Source organism: Crocodylus porosus, unplaced genomic scaffold (assembly GCF_001723895.1).
Source record: "Crocodylus porosus isolate Cpor-Errol unplaced genomic scaffold, CroPor_comp1, whole genome shotgun sequence".
In the NCBI taxonomy this organism is placed as follows: domain Eukaryota; kingdom Metazoa; phylum Chordata; order Crocodylia; family Crocodylidae; genus Crocodylus; species Crocodylus porosus.
The window spans coordinates 35722861-35746587 of record NW_017728906.1 but is presented as its reverse complement, the minus strand read 5'-3'; the positions used below and the strand labels follow the sequence as shown (position 1 = coordinate 35746587).

The 23727-nt window shown below is 43.2% G+C and overlaps 2 protein-coding genes across 26 annotated transcripts in view; one reads left to right on the top strand and one right to left on the bottom strand.

Moving 5' to 3' along the window:
* Positions 1-12813, bottom strand: part of LOC109305783 (trifunctional purine biosynthetic protein adenosine-3-like) — a 55665-nt gene extending 42852 nt beyond the window's left edge. For 19 of the 23 annotated variants that reach the window (XR_002099709.1, XR_002099710.1, XR_002099711.1 and 16 more), the window contains exons 1-5: positions 12768-12813; positions 4168-4316; positions 3456-3551; positions 2659-2833; positions 913-1024 (exon numbers count right to left, since the gene is read on the bottom strand). Coding sequence is in view for 15 of the 23 variants with exons in the window: in XM_019528858.1 (XP_019384403.1) it covers positions 913-1024; positions 2659-2833; positions 3456-3551; positions 4168-4312 (528 nt within the window). In the remaining 8 variants the exon portion in view is untranslated. The other 4 variants (XM_019528854.1, XM_019528855.1, XM_019528862.1 and 1 more) reach the window with 4 other exon arrangements.
* A 134-nt stretch (positions 12814-12947) lies between these two features.
* DNAJC28 (DnaJ heat shock protein family (Hsp40) member C28) lies at positions 12948-16206 on the top strand. Of its 3 annotated transcripts, none has more exons than XM_019528839.1 (3): positions 12948-13115; positions 13823-13989; positions 14808-16206. In XM_019528839.1, exon 3 carries the CDS (start codon positions 14855-14857, stop codon positions 15986-15988), a length of 1134 nt encoding a protein of 377 aa, XP_019384384.1. In that variant the 5' UTR covers positions 12948-13115; positions 13823-13989; positions 14808-14854; the 3' UTR covers positions 15989-16206. The 3 variants fall into 3 exon arrangements, with proteins under 3 accessions (XP_019384384.1, XP_019384382.1, XP_019384383.1); XM_019528837.1 differs by having other exon boundaries at positions 13823-14150; XM_019528838.1 differs by lacking the exon at positions 12948-13115 and having other exon boundaries at positions 13557-14150.
* The last annotated feature ends 7521 nt before the right edge of the window (positions 16207-23727 follow it).

The window sequence follows — 23727 nt, the reverse complement described above, 5'->3', positions numbered from 1 at the left end:
TTACCAACAATGGTGCTTAATTAATAAAAGGACAGAAGGGAGAGCAGGGATTGAGGCGATACTTACTAATAAAGTAAAAGGGCCACTCTGCATCAAAAACACATGCACCCAGGGAGGAAAAGCCTAGGGAGCTAACTCTACCTTGATGTAGAAGTCCGGAGGGGAGCAACTGCATGGAGACCTTCGAGCCTCTGAAGTGCCTCCATGGAGTGCCTATCTTCTCCTTCAGTCAGTCTCTTCCTATGCTCTCACTCCCCAGTCGATATCCAACACAGGCCTCAATCAAATTTCACTCCCTCAACCACAGTACCCACACACATGCCCTCAGACACAAAGACCCTAAACCTCAAAGCCATACATCCACCCAGACACACCCCGATCTCCACCCACACACAGCCTTTATAGGCTACATGCACACGTTACTTAAGTGGCTCTGCACTTGGCCCCAAATTCTTCACACAACACCTCTTTCAGGGGTCTTGCATCATTTTTCATGAGGCAAGGTCACTCACAGTTCACTTGGTGACCCACTTTCCATCCATGCTGTGGTACCATAGTGTTTTCATCCTTACACACAGACCCAGACCCTAAATTCTGGCTGCAACACAGGTACTGGCAGACTTGGAGGCACAGCTTTCCTTTCACTCAAGAATAGACACAGCATAGGCTGAAGTACCACAAGCTGCTGCCGCCTTCAGTGGCAAGGCTTTGACTTGAGAAGGAACCAGCTCAAGGTAAGAAATTAATTCAGACTCTGGATCCAGCCTGCTCTCAGGCCAATACGACGGTGTGGTGAAAATGCCAGCTAGGGCTACAAAATGGGCCGGGATTCCAAAGTAAATTCTTAGAGACTGCAAGACAGTGGCAATCAGGGCAATCAGCCTTACAGTATTTAAAGAAAAAGCATTTTACCTGCATCATCTTTTGCACAGCTTCACATGCTTCCTCTTTGCTGGCTGCAATAATTACCTCTTTTCTAGCAGCTGGGCCACCAGCCTTTACAACCAGTGCAGGAAAGTCTGTGCTTTAACGGAAAAACAGGTCACATTAAAGTCCTGATCCAGATATCCCCACTGCATCCTCTAAAAAACACTCTTTCAAGTTTGGTGCTTCCAAGATTTTTCCCTTTTAGCTGCATAGCTGAAGAATTTTATACACGCACACATACTTCCCATCCCACTCTGGAAGGCCATGTTGTTACAGAAGCTCATCATGGACTTAGGCTCTAGGTCCAGGAGGGGGAATAGGAACTCCTGAGCTCTTGGACTGGCTCCAACTGTTCTTTGTGAACCCTTGGACAAAAATCATTTAACTTTTGTGTCTCAGCCCCCAATCTCTTCCCCCTCTTTAAATCCAAGGATACTACTATTTGGTAGGTCTCAAACAATTTGAAAGAATAAATGATCAATTAAATGCAACACTAAGCAGTATTTCAGAAGCACCATTTAAGCATCCATAATTAAGGCAGAACTGAGGCTTGTGCTTCAAGCAGAGATTCAGCTGCTTTTTTGAAGAGCAAGAGAGGAATTCAGAGCACTTGCTGCAAAATTACAGCACTTATTTTGAACACAGAATGAGTTATCCAGTTCTGAATATTTTAAGCACATTTCTTACTCCTGTACCTCTGTCCCAGATGGTAAACAGCCAAAAACTAAATGTAGTATTTGAATAAGTGATGCACAGAATGACTCAGAAATGGGCAATCTTTCCTATCCAGAAGCTCATTCCTTTGACATTTTCTTATTGGGCTTTCTGTAAGATAATCTTTGGCTTCTACATTCAGTAGCAATAGCACACAGAAACTTTGCATTCTGGCATGTATAGCATGTCTGTCTGAAATATAAAAGACTTTCTCTCTCTCTGTGTTTAACCCCATTTATTGTTTGCATACTGAAGTTCCTTTACATGACAATGAGATAGTTACAGAGATTTCTTAGGGAAAACAACTAAATGTTTTTAAAAAGGCATGTTCTAATTATACCCCACTTACTATATGATACAAGAGATAAAAAAAAGTGTGTATAGTCAGTGAATGAACACAAAGCAGAACTGCTGTAGTGACTCTGATATACAGCAGCAGCCTTCTTTTGTAGGTCAGTTTTACTGTAGTAGCAGAACATCACTGCTTAGGAGCAAGTGACTCCCCTAAAGAATCCTACTGATTTCAGCAGGACTACGAGTCAGTGCAACTGCTCACCAATATGACCAAGGGACCTACTATCTGGCCCTGAACAAGTAAGAATGAGGAAGGACTTCAGCTGTGAGCTGCTTTCCTAGTGCCCACCAAACAATTTTGCCAGGTCTATGCTTGTGCATAGGAAAGCCTGATCATTAGGCAAATATCTGAAGAAAAAGTGTAGTGAAGTATGTTACAGTACTTTCCCTCCCATACGATTTTTTTCTCTTATCATAGATAGCAAATGGGTATCCTCATGCATAAGACTCCATCACCTGTACTTGAAAAAAGTCAGTTTTTTGGAAAGCTTCCCATTATGAGTCTCATGACCATCCCCATCTTTGATTTTTTTAAATACACTTAACAACAGCCAGTTGTAAATGCAAATAAAAGGACAGCTCATGTTCACAGCAATAATCCTGAGGAAAAGGTCAAACATACAGATAACCTGAAAAGAAAGTTGCAGGCAACAGATAATTTACCTGTTAACAAACCTATATGCTTCCTGAGGATTGGTGAAGGCTTTCCATCTTGCTGCTGGGATCCCATGCCGATCCAGAAAGGCTTTAGCAAAGCCTAGACTGGTCTCTAACTGAGCTGCCTTTGCTGTGGGTCCAAAGCATCTCACTCCACCTGACGTCAAGTAATCAACGATTCCTAGTGATTGCCAGAAGATAAGTCATCTCTTTGGAAATGGCCAGGCCATGGTTACTACAGAGGCCAAAAGTACCTCCCAAGAGTCTGCTGTACCCCTTGATGTAGTAATCAGTTTGTACCCAAAATGCTGTTTTAAATGTGAATTCATCACACATTTCATCACTCGGTTTCATAAGACCTTTAATAGCTTTTAGCTTTGTCACTGAGGCCACCCTGCGACTATAGTTCTGACTGACTGGTATTTTTTATTTTAGACTTCGATATCAAATTACATTGTGTGTAACATCCCGAAGAAATGGCTGAGTGATACTATGCATGAAGGAAAAGGTCATGGCCTTGGGTCATATACCTTCTCTGAAGTGTGATGGCATATAAGAAGGCATAAAAAAAGCTGCTTTTCCCCCAGTACCATGTGATTTCCTATCAAATGATATACAACGTGTATATATAGAACAGCTAGACATTGCATGTAAAAAATCATTCGCACTTATACAAGCAGTCCAAGTTAGTCTTTTACACTTTAGTGTAATAAAAGACAGTATAAGCAAATTAGGTTTAAGTCGAGTTAAGTTAAAAACAAGATGCTACCCTTTTCTAACAAACAAAAATATTTTAATCTTACCAGTTGCCAAAAGATCCTCTTGTCCCACTATCACAAGTCCAATGTTATGATCTTTGCAGAACTGGGCAAGGATTGCTTGGTTACTAACTGACACAGCTGAAAAGGATGAAAATATACTCTTATGTTATAAAAGTTGCACACTAGATCAAATCAAAGTCTCCCTAAAAGTCCCCAGCCCAAATTATGCTAATAAAGTGTTCAAATGAAGTAATGAGGATGAAAGGGAAGCTGAACACCACCTGTTACCCACATATTATCATAACTGAAACTGAACAACAAAATTAAAGAGCAGCATGTCTAGGGTGAACAACTGAAGATAACTTATAATACTTATTTATACTGCTAAATATAAATTATGTTAGCTATATGCAGCATAAATACATTTTCTTTTGAGAATAGTTTTTAAAGTGGATTTTATTTCACTGTATTACTTTCTGGAGCTCTGTATTTTTGTGTCCTCAAGACGTATGGGTTTTTTGGTTTTTTTTTTTAATTAATTCTTTGCACTACATTAAAAAAACATAGCATATGATACTCTTTCAGATATCCTAAAATTCAGAAAGACTATACAGCAAAAAATTATTTATGTAGGTTATAATGGATTGCAAACTTGGAGGAGAAAAGACATCCCGGTTCGACTGATTCAATATACATTTCCATTCACTTACCTCTATATTGTACCTGTCTTTTTTTTTTCTTTTTTTTTTTTTACCTGAATTGGAAATTTTCCCATCTCCAGCTGTTCCTGCATTTCCTGGAGCAACAAGCACTTGTTTTACATGTGGAGACTGTGCTAATTTCCAGGCCAAAGCATGCTCCCTACTTCCACTGCCAATCACAAGCACTCGATCAGCCATTAATCTTTGTAAAATAAGAGTCACTGTATTAATTTCACAATCCTGCAACAAACATGTAAGATATTAATCTTGTCCTTAACAGCTGCTCATAATCCAGTCTGAGTTTAGTTCTTAACACAGAGGCAGGCAAAGTCCAGGCCACAGGCTGGATCAGGAGCACAGACTATTTCCCAGCAGCCCCTGCCCATGTCATTGCAGCCAGTTTCCACGGAGCCCCCAGCAGCAGCAGCAGTGCCATGACAGCGCAGGCCCAGGGTTTCCATGAAGACCAGCCCCAGCAGTGTTGGCAGGGCACATGGCTGGGTGGGGAGCTGCTCCAAGGCTGGGATTTTGCAACAGTGACAGTATGGTCCAGAGCCAGGAAAGAGCTGCAATCCACTGCCTGCACACCCTGTGGAGGAGCACGCAGGCAACAGATTGTGGCTCTGCCCCAGCTGCAGGCCACACTGTCACTGCTGCATGACCACAACATCAGAGCAGCTCCCCTCCCAGCCATGTGCCTTGCCAGTGCTGCTGGGGCCGATCTCCATGGAAACCCTGGCCACTGTTGAGGTCTGCAGTGGCCACCGGCCCCAGCCATAGTGCTCTTGTCCAGCTGGAGGCGGCTGTCACACCTGCTGCAGCCCTGGGAGCAATGGATGCCACCTGCTTGCAGCCGCTGGGCTATGCCATGGCCCAAACCCCCCAGGGCTCTGCTTCCCCCAAGGCACTGTGCCCTGAACCCCCCAGTGTGGTGGAGCCCAGCAGCTGCAAGTAGGCAGTGTCCACCACTCCCAAGGCTGCAGCAGGGGCGGGCAGCCACCTGCATCTGGACTAGAACAGGCTGGGGCTGGCAGCCACTGCAGGCTCAGGGGCTCCAGGCTTTTCCTGGAGCTGTCTGTCTCCACCTCGGCCCCGGCTGCAGCAGCCCCAGGAGCTGCTGATTCCAGCTCCCTGTAGCCACTGGGCTGCACAGTGCCCTGGTGCAGGCAGCTGGCATCGGCCACTCCCAGGACAGCTGCAGCAGGAGCTGAGGTGAGCGGCAGCAGGCAGGAAGGGATGGAAGCGATTAAAAGCCACCATCCTGAGTGGCCACTATCAGCTAAACTGGTGACATTTTGGATGAGACACTGAAGTCACTGACAAATTTTCCACTGACTTTAACAGAGTAAGGATTCATTCCCTTAAGTCTATAGGGAAAACTTATGAAGACTGAACCAGGTAAAAGCACTAAAGCACTCTGGCAGGGCAGTTGTGTGTAAGCCTGTACAAATGCCATCTAATTTACTTTTAAGTCAAGTTTCAATACAAAGGTTAATACAGGAACTTTTCTGAGCACTGTCACTTTATATAACAAACATGGAGGCAGGCATTCATTTTTAAAACAGAAATTGGCAAAGCATTAAAAATGATTAAGAATATCACTCTGACAGAATAGAGCACTTGATTAAACAACAACTGCTGTTTTCACTAAGCCACTGACATTTCAAGTACCTAATGATATTTCTCAGCAGATTAGTTTTTATTTACTTCAGAAACATTATAGCATAACGTATTTTACATCTGCTTCGCTCAGTTTTTTGATAGAAGCAGAACATGGGTAAACATAAATGTCAGAAATAAATACAGCCCCTAAAGTGACATTTAAGAACAATACTCAGGATATCAACCAATCCCTAGTCATTACATACTTAATGAATTAAGAACACCATAAAAATGCCAGCTTTCCAAGCAACATATCATTACTCTTATCCAGGAAGACATGACATTTGGTATGAGCTTACTGCAGTTCACAAACAAAATCTGAGACTAATTCTAACATACGGAGGGCAGTAAACAGGGTTGCTTTGACAAGGACCTGTCCTAGTTAGGAGAGAGACCCTACTCCATGGAAGTGAGTGAATCTGGCTGGTTGGCTGTCCGTTCATTTGTTGCAGTCTGCAGTGCAATATGCATGTTACAGCCTGACTGAGCACTATGGGTTCTAGTCTTTCATCCACTAACTTTTGACCACTGTTGGCCCTAAATAAGGGGACAGGACTGACTACGGCAAAACAGCTTTGAAAGCCAGCTGCTGAATGAACAGGGCAGCTTTGAGAAGGAGTTTATAGAGAGTTTAAAGGAACCAGAGCATGCAACTGGGGAATGCGCCACAGAAAAGCCAACTCTATGGTTAACTCTTCCTCTACCTGCAGCTGAGAAGATTAAAAAAAAAAAAAAAAAAAATCTTAGAAACTCTTCAGATCAGTGCTCTCCAACTTTTTTGGAAGTAAAGGGCACCCCAGGAACTACTGTGCTCCCCCCTCACTCGCGCCGGGACCTGATCGCACCTGTGCCATGGCTGGCCTCCTGCCACTAGGCACAGCCCCACAGGAAGCTCTGGGGGCCCATGCCCCCTCCTTATCCGTGCTCAGGACGAGGCAGCTGCTGCTGCAGGCTGCCTGTTGTGCCCGGAGCACAGGTGGGGGAGGGGAATGGACCCCCTGGGGGCTCCACTGGGCTGCGCCCAATGGGAGCCCCCCACACACCCCTGGACAACCAAATATTCCCAGATCTGGCTGGGCTGGGGCTGCCCCCACATGTGGGTGCAGCTCAGCTAAGCCATGGGGACTCATGTGGCTAGCTTTCAGCAGCACTCGAGGCACAACAGCAGCCACCTCTGCTCCTGCAAAGATGGGGTGATAGCCACCCCCACCCAGCTCCAATCCTCCTACCACTCAGCCGGGATGGAGCCCCCACTTACCTTTCCATGCTCCTGGCTGGGCCACACAGTCAAGTCGCTCATCATGGAGGCCTCAATCTGGCCCTTGCCCTTTCCCACAGATTGACCTGTGAGGGCTGAGAGGCGGATGTGTGCATGCACACATGCCCAACTCTTCCCCAGCCCAGGATCAGCCAAAAGAGGCTCTGGAATCAACCTGTCAATCAGGATCGACGGGTGACCACTGCTTTAGATAAATTAGATGTTTTCAAAACAGCTGGCCCTCATGAAATTCACCATAAAATACCTGAGAACTGACTCAAGCAATCTCAGGACCATTAGCAATTATCTTTGAGAACTCACAAAGGACAGGTAAGGTTCAAGAAGACTGGAAGAGGGCAAATATACAGTACTCATCTTCAAAAGGGAAAAAGGAGGACCCAGACAATTATACACATCTCAGCCTAGAGAGATACTGGAGCACAGAATCTATTTGTAAACGCCTGGCACACAACAAATCCATACTGGCTCTCATTAAGAACCAGTCAAATCACAGTAACCTAATTTCTATGATGGGTTCTTGTGCATAAGGGACGAGCAGCAGAAATCACAACGTGTCTTTAGTAACATTTTTGACACTCTTATAAGCCATCTAAGGAAATGTAGTCCAGATTACAGTACTGTAAAGTGGATACAAAACCAGTTTAAAAACCATACTCCTGGAAGTATGGTGACTGATGGCTTACTCTCAAACTAGAAGGAGTGTCAAGTGGAGTTCCGCATAAGTCTGGTTTGCCGGTCAGTTTGCCAGTTCACAGTCTAAGAAGGTTGGGAACCACTGATCTACACCAAGCTAGGAGGGGTTGCAAGCTCCTTAGCAGACAGGATTACAATTCAAAATACAAACCTGGACAAACTGAAGAAATTATCCAAAATAAACACAAAGTAGTACTAGCTACCCTTACGGCATTATCTTTAGGTAGGAATAATCCGTTGCACAAATTCCTCTCGCAATAAGGAAAATTACTGACTACCTGGCAGCAATATAGAAAAGGACTTGAAGCTTAAACAGATTACAGAATCATAGAAAATTAGGCCATCCAGTCCAACCCCCTGCTCAAGGCAGGACTGTCCCCAACTAAACTAGCCAAAGCTTTGTCTAGCCAGGTCTTAAAAACCTCCAAGGATGGAGAGTCCACAACCTCTCTAGGTAACCTGTTCCAGTATTACCCAGATCATGAATACAAATTAAAAAGATAAATTTTCAAAGAATATTACAAAAAATGCTCAAAGCATATTGGAAGGTCTGTCATGGGAATTGATTCTCCCACTACTCAGCACTGGTGAAACCTCAGCTGGAATACTGTACCAGGGAATCAGCATTCTGACACTTAAAAATGGTGGTGGGGGGCTTGAACTAAAGCTTGTCAAACGAGCTTTAGTTCAAGTGCTGCCACCGCCATTTTTAAGTTGGCTTCTAACCGGCAATGAACAGGGTGAGGACTGCTGTGGGCTGCCCGCTATGGGCTCAGGGCTCTCGGCCTGCTGCCTTTGCCCTAGGAGTTATGCGCCAGCTGCGTGCCCCCTACCCATCAGGCAGTGGGAGGAACAATTCACCATTGCCATCACAGCCGGAAGAGCAGGGGGTGCACAGCCAGCATGGGGCTCCTAGGGCAAAGGCAGCAGGGCGGAGAGCCCTAAGCCCACAGCAGGCAGCCCGCATCCACCCTCGCTCTGCACATATCTGGGGGGGCACATGCCCCCCATGCTTTCCCCAGGGATGTATACAGTGATATAGAGCCGCTCCCCTCTCCTGGGCTCTACAAATGAGCTACTCATGGCTTCATCCCACTCCCCACCCCAGCCCTGGGTCCCATTCACTGCCTTGGCTGGGCAGTGCCCCCAGTCCCTGACCTACTGCCTCCCTCAGTGTGGGGCCCTTCATCTGAGCCTCCCACGCCCCTTCCCCTTTACAGACTTACCTGCAGGGTGCTGTTCTCCACGCTGCCTGGCTACATTCCTGCTGTACAGTGCCTGGCTGCTCTCCTCTGCTGTATGTGCGTACTGCAGCTGCGCACATGCACATACTGTCTGGGGTCCCAGCCAGAAGGCACATTGTATTTATTTATTAATACATTATTGGTTACACTGGCCAAAAAAAACCTGGTAGCTGATAATTTTCCTTTCATCAGTGCTGATTCGATATGGCACTGTTATATTGGTGTACCTCTCTAGAAGAAAGATTTAAAGAACTGGTTTAGTCTAGATAAGAGCAAAAAGACATTATAAGTCTTCAAATCTGTAAAAGGTTACTGTAAAAAGGAAGGTAATAAATTACTCCCCATGTCCACTGGACAAGTAGTAATAGACTTGAACTGTAGTAAGGGAGATTTAGGTCCCTTTAAACATGGGGGGGAAGGGGATGTTTGATCTATAAAGCTAGTAAAGCGGTAGATGATTTGGAGATTATGGAATCTTCATTATTGAATGTTTTTAAAAACAAGCTAAGCAGACATGTGCCAGAAATGCTTTAGGTACTGCTGATCTGAGTTGGGTATGGGGAAGTTTGACTAGATGAACTCAAGGTCCCTTCCAGCCCTGTTTTCAGGGCAGTACTAGAGAACAACATTTAACAGAAAAACAATAGAAAAGTGCAACCTTTCAAAAATCAGGTTTTGGATTCCTACCAAGATGGTAAAAAGACATATTATAATGTATATTAATAGTATTAATTGTAAATATTTTCAAAATGACCTAACAGTTTAGGTATAATATCCACTTAACATGTCTTATATCCTCTCTCAAGGGACGATATTCTGTATTTTAGGCACCACATATTACACACACACACACACACACACTTTGACATGAAAGCTACATAAAGGTTACTCTGTGAATGGTTTATATATTTTTTTCTTTTAAACCTTGCAACTATGAGAAACATTAAATCAGGTCTTTCCTGTTTTTTTTTTTTCCTGTAGGGCTTTCCTGGAAGTCCTAGCAGTATTTATTGAGAGATTTCACTTTTAAAACTTGATGGATTTTAACATAGATATTGCATATTCCCAGTGTTCACTGAGTATTGGGGTTATGACATAGATATTACTAAAGAGTTTTGAAATAATGAACCAAATATATAGGCCATGAACAGGCATTACATTTGGGCCAGGAGAAACATTTCTCCTGACACACAAAAAAGAGCAAACACCCATTTAATGGGTTTAATCACTAAACCAGAGAAATACTTCTTCCACAAGAAAAATCAGAGCACTTCCCATCAGGAAGATTTCTCTTCTCTTATGTCATCTTGAATAGCTGATGCATCTCCTCCCCCTCCAGGCTCCCTGTCCCCACCAACCACAAGCCCCAGCATGATGTTCTCCCTCTTCACACTCTCTAATTTGGCAAGTTTTGATTTCAACAGACACGGAGTTCAGGAATGATAAACTCCCCAGGCCATGGGTTGAAAGAAGAGCGAGCAGGATTTGCTTTTAGCCAAGGTTGAAAGAACTCTGGTCTCTATTATTCACTTTTGGTAATCTGTCTTTTGCTAACCTGGTTTAATCTGTTTTATGGCCTATTCCCCAGAAAGTGAAACAGTCAAGATCCCCTTGAACATGTGTAATGTTCTTCATTCTGTACGTTTCTCCCAGTATCTCAGTAAACAATGTGATATTGCTCCTCTACCACCCAACTGGAACTTTAATCCACACAAAAGCAAAGATCGTGAAGCCTAAAAGAGATGCTACTTGAGGGACTCTGTGGCTCATTAGTCAGTTCCTCTTTAATGCACTTTTATGGCCTTTTCAAGTAATAAATCTCAAGACAATTTTCATAAGAATAAGTGAGGTTCTGCCACAACTGAACAGAAGCATTCTAGATAAACAAAATCCTATTTCGATATCAGAGTAGGAGAAAAAAAAAAATCTTTAAAAAAGAGGTACATTTTTTGGCATGTATAGATAAATCCCCATAGGCTCACAGCAATATGTCTTTACATATGTTTAAAATAAATCTATTTTAATGTCTACTGTATTTTTTAAATTTCTCGTTAATCCCAGTTTGGAAGACAAAACCTCTTATACCATCCTCAGCAGTGTAACAGTATTTCAGCATCTTTCAGTAATGGACTAAACAACCTAATGTCTGTCATCTCTGCAACTGTTATTATTTACCATAAAAATACTGCTATTGTTAACTAGGCAGGCTAATACATCATTAAGCAAGACCCATGGAAATTCCTCGAAATTAAGCAGTAAGATAATAAAGTATGTGTTGCTGAAGTGTAGTACATTCCACTTGAACCATGAATACATTAACATTAAAAAGCAAGAATATTCCCCCCATTAAAAAACCCTCATTGTTCTTAGGAACTGACAGACATTTTAATCCCAGCAGAAAAAGGCAAACCCACTACAATGATTTAAAGATCACTTACCAAGTATTTGCAGACTTCCCTAAATACCCAGAGGAGACGCTTTATTTTTTCTCCTAAAGGCAAATAGTGGTACCAAAAGAGGAAGCTGATCTGAGATAGCACATACATACAACTGCCAAACCAGATTTTGGTTTGTTTTTATTATATTTACAAACCTATCACAATGTCAGTCACTGCAATAATCCACCCAATCCCCAAACCCATCTTCTTTTGGCCAATCATGTAAAAGGATGAAGCAGTAAATTCTCACCTCATTCAAAGTGTCCAGCACATGCTGCAATTATCACACTTAAATACTTTTCTTAGACAAGGAGGAGACTGCCAAGAGAATGAAACCATAAGAAAATGAACCACTGTCTAATACACAAGCAAAATAAAGCATTTAAACTCTGTACATGCATTTAGCTTTTCTGCAGTTTTCATACACAGACCAAACAAAAGTAAAAAGACTATTATGCATGCTCATATTTCAGATACGCTCTAAATGGCACTGTAAACTACAAGCAATCTGAGTATCTGAGTGTACAGCAAGATCATGTGTTAGTGTTATTCACTAAGAGAGCAAGAGAACAAGGCTGTAATAGCAAAATAACCAAATGCCATTACATGAAGCAGGCTTGCTCAAACATACTCCCATCACTTCTTTTCTTCCCTTCCTTGCTGACATTTCACTTAGCTGGCATGCCATTCTGTCAACCCAAAGCTCTCAAAAGCCAGGAACCAGAATCAAACCAAACCAACAAGAGAGGATAGAGTTTCAAATCAATAAATACTTCAGGGATTTTTCTCATTTGCCCTGCAGGTTTCTGAATCTCAAGTGTGATGACAGCTTCCTGGACTGTCTTTATAAGAGGATTAAAACCTTATTTTCACCCCTTGAAAACTGAGGTTCAGACATAATCAACTGACTGCAAGCACCAAGGCTTCAAGATCCCACCAAGCCTTATTCGACTGGCAAAATACCATGGTAGCTGGCAATGCAAGCGTGAGATTTAGACAGCCATTACGCACTCACCCATTGCAGCCAATTGACTAACAGCTTCATTGGCAGCCGCTTCCAATGGGGTGCACAGGATCTAGAACCCACACCCCCAACACAGAGGCTGCATGTTCACAATGGTGGCAGAGATTTGCAGGCTCAGTCCCCGGCACAGCACCCTCCCTCTTGCTGCCAACACAGATGCTCAGCACCATCCAAATGGAGACAGCCAGCTCTGCCCCAGGCTCCGCATCTCCCACCTTATCAGCTGGTGCCAAGACACAGCGCGCGCTGACAGCACTGCTTCCCGGTACCCGGGCCCCAGCAAACTAGCCACAGCCACGTGGGCTGGACACACCCAGTCACCCCTGCAGCACGTGGCTACGAGCCCCGCCCCCACTCGCGCATGCGCGCCAATGCTCCACCGCCCCTCCAGACTGAGTCACGTGCCTGGCTGAGGTTCGACTGCAGTAACGCCAAACTACATCTCCCGCTATGCACCGCGGCACCAGACTGGCTCAGGAGCGGGGCGGGGCTACGCAGCCGGACTGCAATTAGGACACGTCCTTGAACGAAAGGCGAGGACAGCTGCCCCTTTTTCTTGCTCCCTCCCTTCCGGGCACGCCCACTGAGCGCGGGCTTCCACCCCCGCCCCCTGGTTCAGGCAGGAGCCAATAGGCGGCGGGGGGTGGGGTGAGGCAGCCAGGTGAGGCGGGGGCGTTGGGAGAGGGGGCTCGCGGGTGGGGGTGGGGTGTTAACGGCTGCGCGAGGGCCATGGCGGCCAGTGTGGCAACCGGTGGGGGCGGGGCGCGCGCCGAGCCAAGGCGGTTGGGAGGGGGCGCGTGAGGCGCTGAGGCTTCAGGGGGCGTTATGACCTCAACCCTACCATACATGCCTGGCCCCAGCTCAGCGAAGCAGTCCCTTCCCTGGACAGCAGTCACAGGGGATCATGCTCCCTACAGTGACAGGGATACAGCTGTCTCTGGCCCCTTAGGGAGTGAGTTGGCCCACATGCGGCCAGGCCAGGGCCAGTCTGGGACATGTGCTACACACCTGTGGTGTGGGTCTGGCTGGAGTGGGTGCAGGTGCTGCAGTGGGTGGGGTGGCAGGGGAGCAGAGGTGGCTGTGAGTTCAATCTGGCCCTGGCACCAGCCTGTGACATGCCTTCCTCCTGGGATCCAATGAGTTTGACACCCATGCTGCAGTGGATTCCCCTGTGCCCTTAGTGTTGCCTGCGCTCGTGTGCAGAGCAGCATGGCATAAATGGTGAATCTGACCTTTGTTCATGGTGGGTTTTAAGAGCCCTGGGTGAGAAGCTCTGCCTTGCCCCCAGCAATTCAGTAGAGACCTCCCCTCACACCCATTCCTGAGCATCTCTAATCTTGCCTCTTTTGGGTTTCTTTTCCTTTCCAGAAGAGCTTCTTCAGATGGACATCCTGTTAGCTGCAACGGATAGCAATATTAATTGCCTTGGTGTCAAAGCTGATGCAAAGGACTTTCTGGACATGGTGGTGAAAGAGGAGGCATTCTCCGTGTCCTGTACAAGGAGCAAGGCTCATGGTTCTCATTAACAATGCTTAGTTGATTTGGTCATTATATACTTTCTGCCTTAGATTTGTTTGCTCCTATTTGTTAAAAGAGTTAATTAAGCTCAATGTTCCCATAACTGCAAATTTATCAAGCATCAGTCTTCTTAGTCAGATCAAAAGTTGGGCACTGGCCTTTTCTGTATTGCAAATAGGTTTGTGTTCTGAATTTATTTTCCTGATAAACAAAAATAGAAGAGAGAGGCATCTTGAATGTGCACACTCTATTGAAATAGATCCATCTGCTATCATAGTAACTGAATTACATGAATATAGCTGAATTTGTCCTGTGAAATGCAGCACACATCATTAAAATCTAAGTATATGTTAGAAAGCAGATACTGAGGCATTCACAACTGGGTATTTTACATGTTGCTAATTACTATTAGTGTAGTTGTACTGGAGGAGATGGAGCACAGTTCCAAAATGCACTGTAGAGAAAATGTAACTGCATGTGGAGGAACGTGATAAACCTTTGCACCTTTTTGAAGCCTTGTATACATATATTGCAAGACAGGACTATGCTATTATTGCTGTATTGAGAAATAGCTACATTTATAAATTTTCACTTCTTAAGGAAATGAGAGATTCTGTATGCAAACAGAGTAATTGCTCTGATATCATGTAACAAGTTTATGATGGAAAGTTGGCTTCAAAAAGTAAAATTTGTTTTGTACTTGTTTACAGTCCATTCACAGTAAAGGAAAATAAATAGTTACTGTCAAGAGTATTTTAACAAGTTGAAAATTTTCTCTAATAAAAAGTATTACATTTACTTTTTTTAAATTTAATGAACATACATTTTTTTCCAGATTTATATACACACCATTGTTCAGCATATAACAGCATCTGAAGAAACATGGAGTGGGTTGGTGTTACACTGATTAAAAAAGTAGGATGTCATCTCTGGACGCATCGATTGATGATTACCCCCAAAATGAGAACATTTCCCTGTAGTGACAACTATAGAATGCTGTCCAGCTACAAACCTAAAAATATCAGGGACTCTTACAGAATTCTCAAGCTTCAGGAAGGATGTTCCATTGATGATATAAGAAATTCTTTTCGAAATCTTGCCAAACAGTATCATCCAGACAGTGGTTCTGTCACAGCTGATTCTGCAACATTTATGCAGATAGAAGAAGCATATAGAACAGTGCTTACTGATCTGTCCAAGAAATTGAAATCAAGGGAAGATGAGGAGGAAGAGGAGGACAAGTTCAAGTCCAAAACACCACAACACAGACATTACTTAAGTTTTGAAGGTGTTGGATTTGGAACTCCAAGTCAACGAGAGAGACAGTATATGCAATTTCGAGTAGACCGTGCTGCTGAACAAGTCCTAGAATATCGAAAGCAGAAACTTGAGAGCCAGTATACTATAAATGACATCATGATAGCCAAAGATGTAAGGCAGAGTAAGAAAGTAAAAATAACCCAAGCAATTGAACGCTTGGTTGAAGACCTCATCCAGGAATCCATGGCTAAAGGAGATTTTGATAATCTCAGTGGTAAAGGAAAACCATTGCAGAAATTTTCAAACTGTCTTCATATTGATCCTATGACTCACAACCTGAACAGGATTCTAATCGATAATGGATACCAACCAGAATGGATCCTCTTGCAGAAAGAAATACGAGAAACCATAGAGCAACTAAGAAGGAGCATGCTGGCATGTAGGAAAAAACTGGGAGAGCCAATGACACCGTGCAGACAGAAACAGTGGGATCACATTTGTGAACAATTTATAGAAGATATCAAGAAACTAAACAAAAGAATTAATGACTTCAATTTAATTGTTCCTATTCTAAGCAGACAAATGGTGCATTTTAGTGCAGACAAAGAAATTGCACGAGCCCAGAAGACTTACAAGACTCTGATGGAAGAAATGAGGGCCTCTGACAAAGACCCAAAGGAAAATGAACAGGAAGATGTCAAATTGTTTAGGTTTAAGACTACTTTTCTTAAATGGATAAATCTTATGTTAAAATAAGCTAAAATTAACATCTCCATTTTGGCTATGTAGTGGATGCACTTTGTCAGTGCAGCTAGCAGTATTATAGTGGGAATTTTTCAGATTCACTGAAAATATCAAACCAGCCCTGTTACTGCTTAAACATTTAAGGAATCTAATTGTCTGGCCTACTTCTTCACATGATCAGTGGGTTCTTTGTGAAAGCTGCTAAGGAACAAATAAACATTTTTTTTCTCATTCAGTTCTGCTCATGTAAAACTTGTCCTGCTGCTGCCTGTATCAATCAATGCTTTTAGTAACATAGAAACAATGTAGCATTTCTTTTGTAGCCCTATGTCTTTGTTCCAACTCAAAAAACTGAGGTACAGGGAAGTAACAACGAGTTAGTGGTAAAACTGAAACAGATGCCTTCTAACTTGTACTCCAGTGTCCCATTCATTAACCATTTGTTCTTAGTTTTGAATGGCTGTAAAAGGATCAGTGAATAAATTAAGGGAGCAACTGGGGCTAAGACCATGCTTCTTCAGGATGACGGTTTTGGACTAGAGGTCTTAAATTCTACTTAAGTCTTTTTTAATCTGGCCTTTAGTTACTAGTTTTCCCTTTGGAGTGCTCCCTGTGAGTTGAAAGGACGCTGTAAAAGCTGTTTGGCCCAATATGTTACTTTCACTACAGTGGGTTTTTTGGTGGGGAGGGGTTATTGGGGGTGGTAGAAGGGTTTTTAGGAGAATTTTTACCAAAAGCTTGGGACTATTTGGCCTCTAGAGACAAGACTACAGTCAGCCTATGATCAGGGCATCTTTTGCAAGCTTAAGTACAGAATTAAAGTACAGCTACAATTCTTTTAATGATTACCCTTTATACAAAAAATAAGTACAATTACAATGCTGGAAGGGAGGATTTCTTAACTCCTTCCTTCCTCATCAGGGAATGCTGCTAGCCACCATCCTATTTTCATTTCACATTGTTTTATGGTCTTTATTGACAAGGCTGCTTTGTTTCTACAACTTATCTAGGAAAGTTAACACAAATATATTATAGCAAAACCACATCCTTTACATTTAGTTGCATCAATTACTATTTACTAACATTTTCAAGCAAAGATTATAGCATATTTGGATTATGTGCTATAAGGCCCTATTTTAGCCTTTGGATTATGTGCTATAAGGCCCTTCTTTCAGGCCTTTTGCTCTGTTTAATATGATCTGTGCACTGTGGACAGCACCTGCCCCAATCTGCCCCTATGTGCCATATGCACTATGAGTTCTGGGGTTGGTGTGTGCTGCATATGGCATGAGGGGCTGGACTAGCCATGTGCAGAGCACATCACGGAGGGTCAGTATGTGGCATGTGGGCTGGATCTAGCATTCATGCATGCTCATATTCAGATATGACTGGAGGTTGGTCTGGGGTGCTGCATGCAGCCCGCAGCCTGGACCTCTTTTGCCATATCTAGTACCAGATCCAGCCCTGTGCTTCATGACCACGTAGCAGCCCTGGGTTTAGCTGTGCACATGGCCCCGCCCATGGTGTAGAAGCTGAAACAAGCACTTACGTGACATGGGGTCCAGGACATGGGCTGAATGTGTCCTGGACCAACCCTCTGTGCTGCCTGCAGCACTGCATCTAGCCCACATGTTGTTGGCCCCAGGGGCCAGTGACACATGATGTGTATGTGACACAGGCTGAACTCAATGCTGTATTGGATTAGCCCAGTGATGCTCATCCAGCCCACAGAGCCAGATGAGTTTGACACCTGTGGGATAGACCTACTGAAACTGAGTAAGGCTGGCAACATCCTATTCTATCCAGTTAATAAGAACGCGCTAACATTTTAATAGGATTCTAATTACGTATGCATAATTCAGTTTTTCTCATCAAAAGATAATATGTTAAGGTACTACAGATCTTACCTTTAACTACTACTAATGCCTTCTAAAAAAGAATGATCTGCACCACACCTAGACAATTACTAATATCCTTGAGTATACTAGCGATTGAGTTTATGTTTATTGATTATATGTTGAGCACTTCTATCTATACAAGCTAAAGCAGTTATCCATAACTTAGATTTATGCCAGGTCCAAAGTCTGTTCCTGTCATCAAGGGGTTTCAGTTACTGACCACATCTGTAATCTACATAATGATTATTTTCAGTATCTGGTCCTTTCAGATTAAAGTTGAAACAGTATTAGAATTAGAGCTTCTTGGCAGGTATCCAGTATCAATTCAAGGTGAATTTATTGTGGTCATGTCACTGTAGGTATTCATGCATGTACTTCTTTTGTGCCTGTGCTTTTGTTGCAGTCAATGTTTCTGCAATATGGCAAAAGATTGACTGACATGATGTTTGCCTTCTGAGGCTAAGTACACAATCAAAGAGCCCAAGGCTGAATTGATTCAGTCTTTGCAGGTTAATCTAAGATGCAGAGATTAAACTGAAATAGAAGTGAACTGACAGGAAATACAACCACACACCTGCAATGGCTCAGGCCAGAAACTGGTGGGGGGGTTGTGCATCTAGTAAGGTCTGTCTGTTCATTTCCTTTTCCTGCTGCCCCCAAGATCTCTAGGATTTGTAGTCCAAAATCACAGCAGCAAGACTCTGCAGGGTTGCTCATCACTTATGCTTCCTGCTTCCAGGTGCCTCTGGGATTTGTAGTCCTCAGTTGCAACCAGCAGTATGTTTGAGTGGGGAAAGGGGTGTTTAACCTCCATCCCTGGCTCCAGGCCCCAGGTGGGGTATGCCAGGGCTGCAACCCCAGCCAGGCTTTCCCCCTCACACTGCATTGTCAGTTAGCCCTCACTGCTCCAGCTAGGGAGCAGAGGGGTGGGGCCAACATTGCTCTCTGGAGCAGATAGCACAGTACAGCCCACAGCTGCAAAACATGGTGGGATGCTGGGTGACTATGATTTAACTTGAACCAAGAAGGGGTCTGGAACAGAAGTTTCATAAACCAGCTTGACCCAAATCAGTTAAGTCTGATACCACATTCAACCATATCCATTTTAAACCAGTTTCAGCCATTTTGAAACTGGTTTATGTGTACTGAGCTTCTGTCCTGTTACAAGTTTAAACTGGTTTCTCATCACTTAAACTGGTTTATGTGTAACTTCTCTCCCTAGCCTAAGTGTTTTAAAAAGAAGGATTCATGGTTTCTGCACTATATAGCTTCCCAAGAATTGAGTAGGCAGGGTAAGTAAATAGATGGTGTGATATGTGAGCTGACTTGCAATCTTTGGATGCTATCTGCTACTAACCAGCACCTCATGCCAGTTGAGGAGTTTGCACAAGTGCACCCCTGAATTTTGAAAGCCTTATGGTTTTGCATTGTCTAAACCAGGGGTTTTCAATCTTTTTGGAGCAATGTACCTTCAGCAGCCGGATGCAGAGCAGGGGGTGGGGTGGGGGTGGCAAATGGCTGAATGCAGAGTAGTGGCAGCTGCCACATAAGAGCTTCCTCCACCACCTGCATCCAGCTGAGTGAGCAGCGCCTGCGCAGGATGATAGATGGCGGCATTTTGTCCCTGCCTGTCTGTTTGTAACTCGTAGGCCCTTCTCACGTACCCTCGATTGACAACCCCTGGTCTAAACATTGCAATGAGAAAAGATTGGGGCTAGGGACAGAAATTACACATAAACCGGTAGGAATTATTGGAAACCGGTTCCAATCTGTAACACAATAGAAGTTTATTGCACATAAACCACTTTCAAAATGGCTGGAACTGGTTTAAGATAAACCAGGACAGATGTAATATCAGACTTAACTGATGTAGGTTAAATCAGTTTACTGAACTTCTGTCCCAGATCCCCATTAGATTCAAGTTAACTCACAGTCCCCCAGCATGCTTTTTATCTCCCTCGCATACCCACCCTGGCAGGATAGGTGGGCAAGCTTTGGCCCAAGTTGTCTGCTCCAGCTGAGCAGGGAGGCGTGCTCTATCACCCTCCTGGCTTTTGGCCTGGGCCACTGCAGGCACGTGGCTGCCTTTCTGGAAGCAAAAGTGAATGTCTATTCACTTACTTATTGATCCAATCTATGCAGCTTAGACTAACCTGCAAAGATTGAATCAATTCAGCCTTGGGCTTTTTGACTGTCTGTGCTTAGCTTGCAAGGTTAGGAAGTATTAAAATGACTGTTTGTACTAGCCTGCTCTTCAATCTTCAGTGATTCTATTGACAGCCATGTGGGTTCAACACTTGTTTTAGAATTATGCATAGTACTCCTTAAGGTTGCAATACTGGAATATGATATTTTAGAAGATTTTAGCCTTTCACAAACTGCTTATTTTTAGATGCTACTTATTAACACTGTAAGTGCCCTCTAGTGGTTCTTGCTTGAACTTAAAACCTCAAACTAAGCAGAATTCTATTTAACTTCAGATTTAATTAAAGCAGACAAATACAATTTACACAATAGACTTGAAAAGACTACCTTCTGTTTCACCAGAAATGTGCTCTATGCTGCTAATAAAACTAAGCCAATTCTACTTTTGAACAAATGTGCTAACTGTAAAGTTAACTGATTGCACAACACTAAATCAGAAATTTGTTATTCACTTGTCCTGCCTCCTGGTCACCATCTTGGGACTTCATTTGACCCCAGTATTCTTTCCTGCCATGGCAGGGGGTCGGACTAGATGATCTGCTCAGGTCCCTTCCGACCCTACAAACTATGAAACTATGAAACTTGTGTCCATTATGAAACAGTTGTAAATACTGGAAGTAGAAATATTTAAGTCAGTTAAATGGCTGAGCCAGCCTGCTGAAAGATCTTCGTGTTCTTCTCAGTACACCACATAATTTCAAAATAAGTAGATGTGAAGTTTCCCTAAACTGCACATCAGCTTTACAAAATGGTCATGAAGACTATACTAAGCAAAATAATCTGCTTCTCAGTTATGAGGATGGTGATGAAAAAACAGTAAAATAAATTTGCTTCAGGTATGGTGGGCAGGAGATTTTTACATAGCTGGTGTACATGTCAGTTTGAGCCTACAAAATCTTAAGGATAGATTAATACAGTGATACTTCTTAATCTTTTTACATTTGAGGCATTCCTTGTTAGGCTCAAGGCACCCCTTGGAAATGCTAGCTCATAACTTTCACCCATGTTTTGACTATGGAAACATAACAAAACAATATTTTCTGTTTCAAAGAACTTGGAAAGACCATGACAGGGCAGAATGTTTTTAACATCCTGGATTCCTGTTTGAAGTCACTGGGTTCATCTTATGAATCATGTTAGCATACTAATGAGAATCACTGGCTTACATGACATCACAACATCTAAGAGTGTATGTGGTTTGTGAAAACCCAAAAAGAAAGCTACCCACAGGGAGTAAATTCACAATTTAATAGTTGGCTTAATTGTGGGTCTGAGTTCTAGGCCTTCCTTAGCCTGAACAGGAATGTGCCCTGACCAGAACATATGGGTGAAGACAGCCTCCACCCATCCTCTTAAAGAGGTGGCATTGTGCAGAGAGAAATGCCAGATTTATGGGCCAGAAAGAGAGGGAGTCTAACTCTAGACTAGTGGTTAGGTTACTCAGCTGGCAGGGAATAGACCCCTGGGTTTTGGTCTCTGTTCCTTGGACTGTTTTCATGTGTTGCAAAGGCTAAATTGGAGGCCCTTAAGGTGCTTTCCTAGATCTCATCCCCCATCTTTATTCTAAGTGCAAGAAGTAGCCACAGCCAGCAGAACACAGGAATGAAGCATTTAGCATTTTCTTTTAAGCTAGCTTTCCAGATATTATTTTTCCCTTATTTCCCAGGTCCTCTGGAGCACCTAAATGCAGGAATGGGAACAATACATGAGGGGAGACTGTAACTTCTCCACTTTTGACAGCAGCTGATGTGATAACAGGACAACAGCACTGTGCAGGTGGTGAAAAAAGTTCAGGAGATCAGAGGAGGCAAAGAAAGGAGAGTAACAGCACCGCAAAGGAAATAGTAGAGGGTGGGGACAAGAACCACAAGATGCTTACAAGAGAGGGGAAGAAGGTGTGAATGGATGGCAAAAGGGCTGGGCCATGCTTCCAATCTAAGTTAGTGTCAAATTTACAAAGTAGATGAGGCAAGATTCCTGTCTCAGTCAAAAGATATTATTGTTATTATATTGCAATAAACCTTTTATACAGGAATTTCCAATCTGCCTTTCCCTAGGACATGTCCTCTTTCCTGTACAAGATAAAGTAAGGCAGCAGAAGTTCTTTGCAAAGTGCAGGATCCAAGCAGTGCCCTACTACATTGACAAGTAGCAGTGCACACCAGGGGCTGCTGGAAAACTGGTTGCAAAGGCAACCCAAGGAACTGTGCACATATAAGGATACAGCAAAAAAAACCGTGGGAGCCACTGTGGAAAACGATGCGAGTAGGAGGTTTGAGCAGGATTCCTGGAGAAGTAGTGAACCCGGCTGGGAGCCAGAGCAGAGGGGCCCAGTTAGAGAGATGCTAGTAACTGATCATTGACAGGAGAGGGCACACTATGCACTGTGCCTGAACACCCCTAATCAGAGGGGGCTGAAAACAAGAACAATTACCATAGTATTTTGCTTGAGATCCCAGTTTAAACCACTGTACCTAGGAGATTAGCAAACTGACCCTTTAACATTTTCTGCCAAGTCATGAACACCAGAGTGTCACTGTAGGGTATGTCTATATTTCCTCCATAATGTTTCAAAGACTGCTGGAGAGAAACAAGTCCTGCTCAGTGCTCACTCATTTTTGCTCTATCCATGCTGAAAACATATAGCGTGGTCATTGCTGGAGTGGTACAAAGTCCTGCTCTACTCACTGAGATCCTGAGAGCAATCTGGGTACGCTCCAGAAGGCAATCACACAATATTTCTTTGCAAGTGGTTCATGCAGAACCAGAATGAGTTGACAGATTTGTATATATTTATTTATTTTTTACAGAGGCCTTGGATTTGCTGCGCAAGAGGTATAGACATGCCCTATAAGTGCCTGAGGGGGTTGGCATACCAAGACAGCACAGCTTTCATCATTACAGTATTTAATTTGTGCTGAGGTAGTGTGTGGATGCTCCAGTCAGGAACTGGGTGTATAAACACAGAAGAAAGTTAACTTCCTGATAAGTTTAATGTAAGACTGAATTATTGCAGCTAAGCTGCATAGAGAGATTCCTGTGCTACACTAAGTCCCATAAACTTTCACAGGGCTTCTTGAGGTCATTGGGGTTCGTCCACATATTCCAGGATCAGGGCATGAGATAGGACAAGACATAAAAATGGTTATGCTAATAAGAAGGAGGAAGGATGAGGATAGCAGTGATAAAAGTAGGTGGCTTTTTAACATCTTGAGGTTTGATACATTTAGATTTAGATTGTGAGGCTTCATGAGTTAAGTATCTCCAATATTGAATTTAATCCAAATGTAGTGTCTTGCCTGAAGGAGTGAGTCTCTCTCAATTTGCATTGGTTCTATTGTTGGCTTTTATCTGTTTGGGAACAAACAAAGCAAGAAGTAATTAAAAAAGCTACACAAGACAAGAAGGAAACTAGCTGACAATTGATAGGTCTAAATTGATAGGACAAAATTTCAATTGTTCTGTTTTATGTAGGGGCATACACATTTTACATGAAAATAGACATTTATGTATAGGCATTTTATAATTGCAGGCATAATTTGTTTAGATAAGATTGAGTGAAAGAATGGATATGAGCACAAAATTTAGGTTGTTGACCACACCCAGTATACGTTTTAAATCATCCTTGGTATTTTTATTTTCTTGGGG

Bases quoted from the DNA above. Each gene is read 5' to 3' on its own strand.
- DNAJC28 (XM_019528839.1), top strand. From the start codon at position 14,855: ATGGAGTGGGTTGGTGTTACACTGATTAAAAAAGTAGGATGTCATCTC.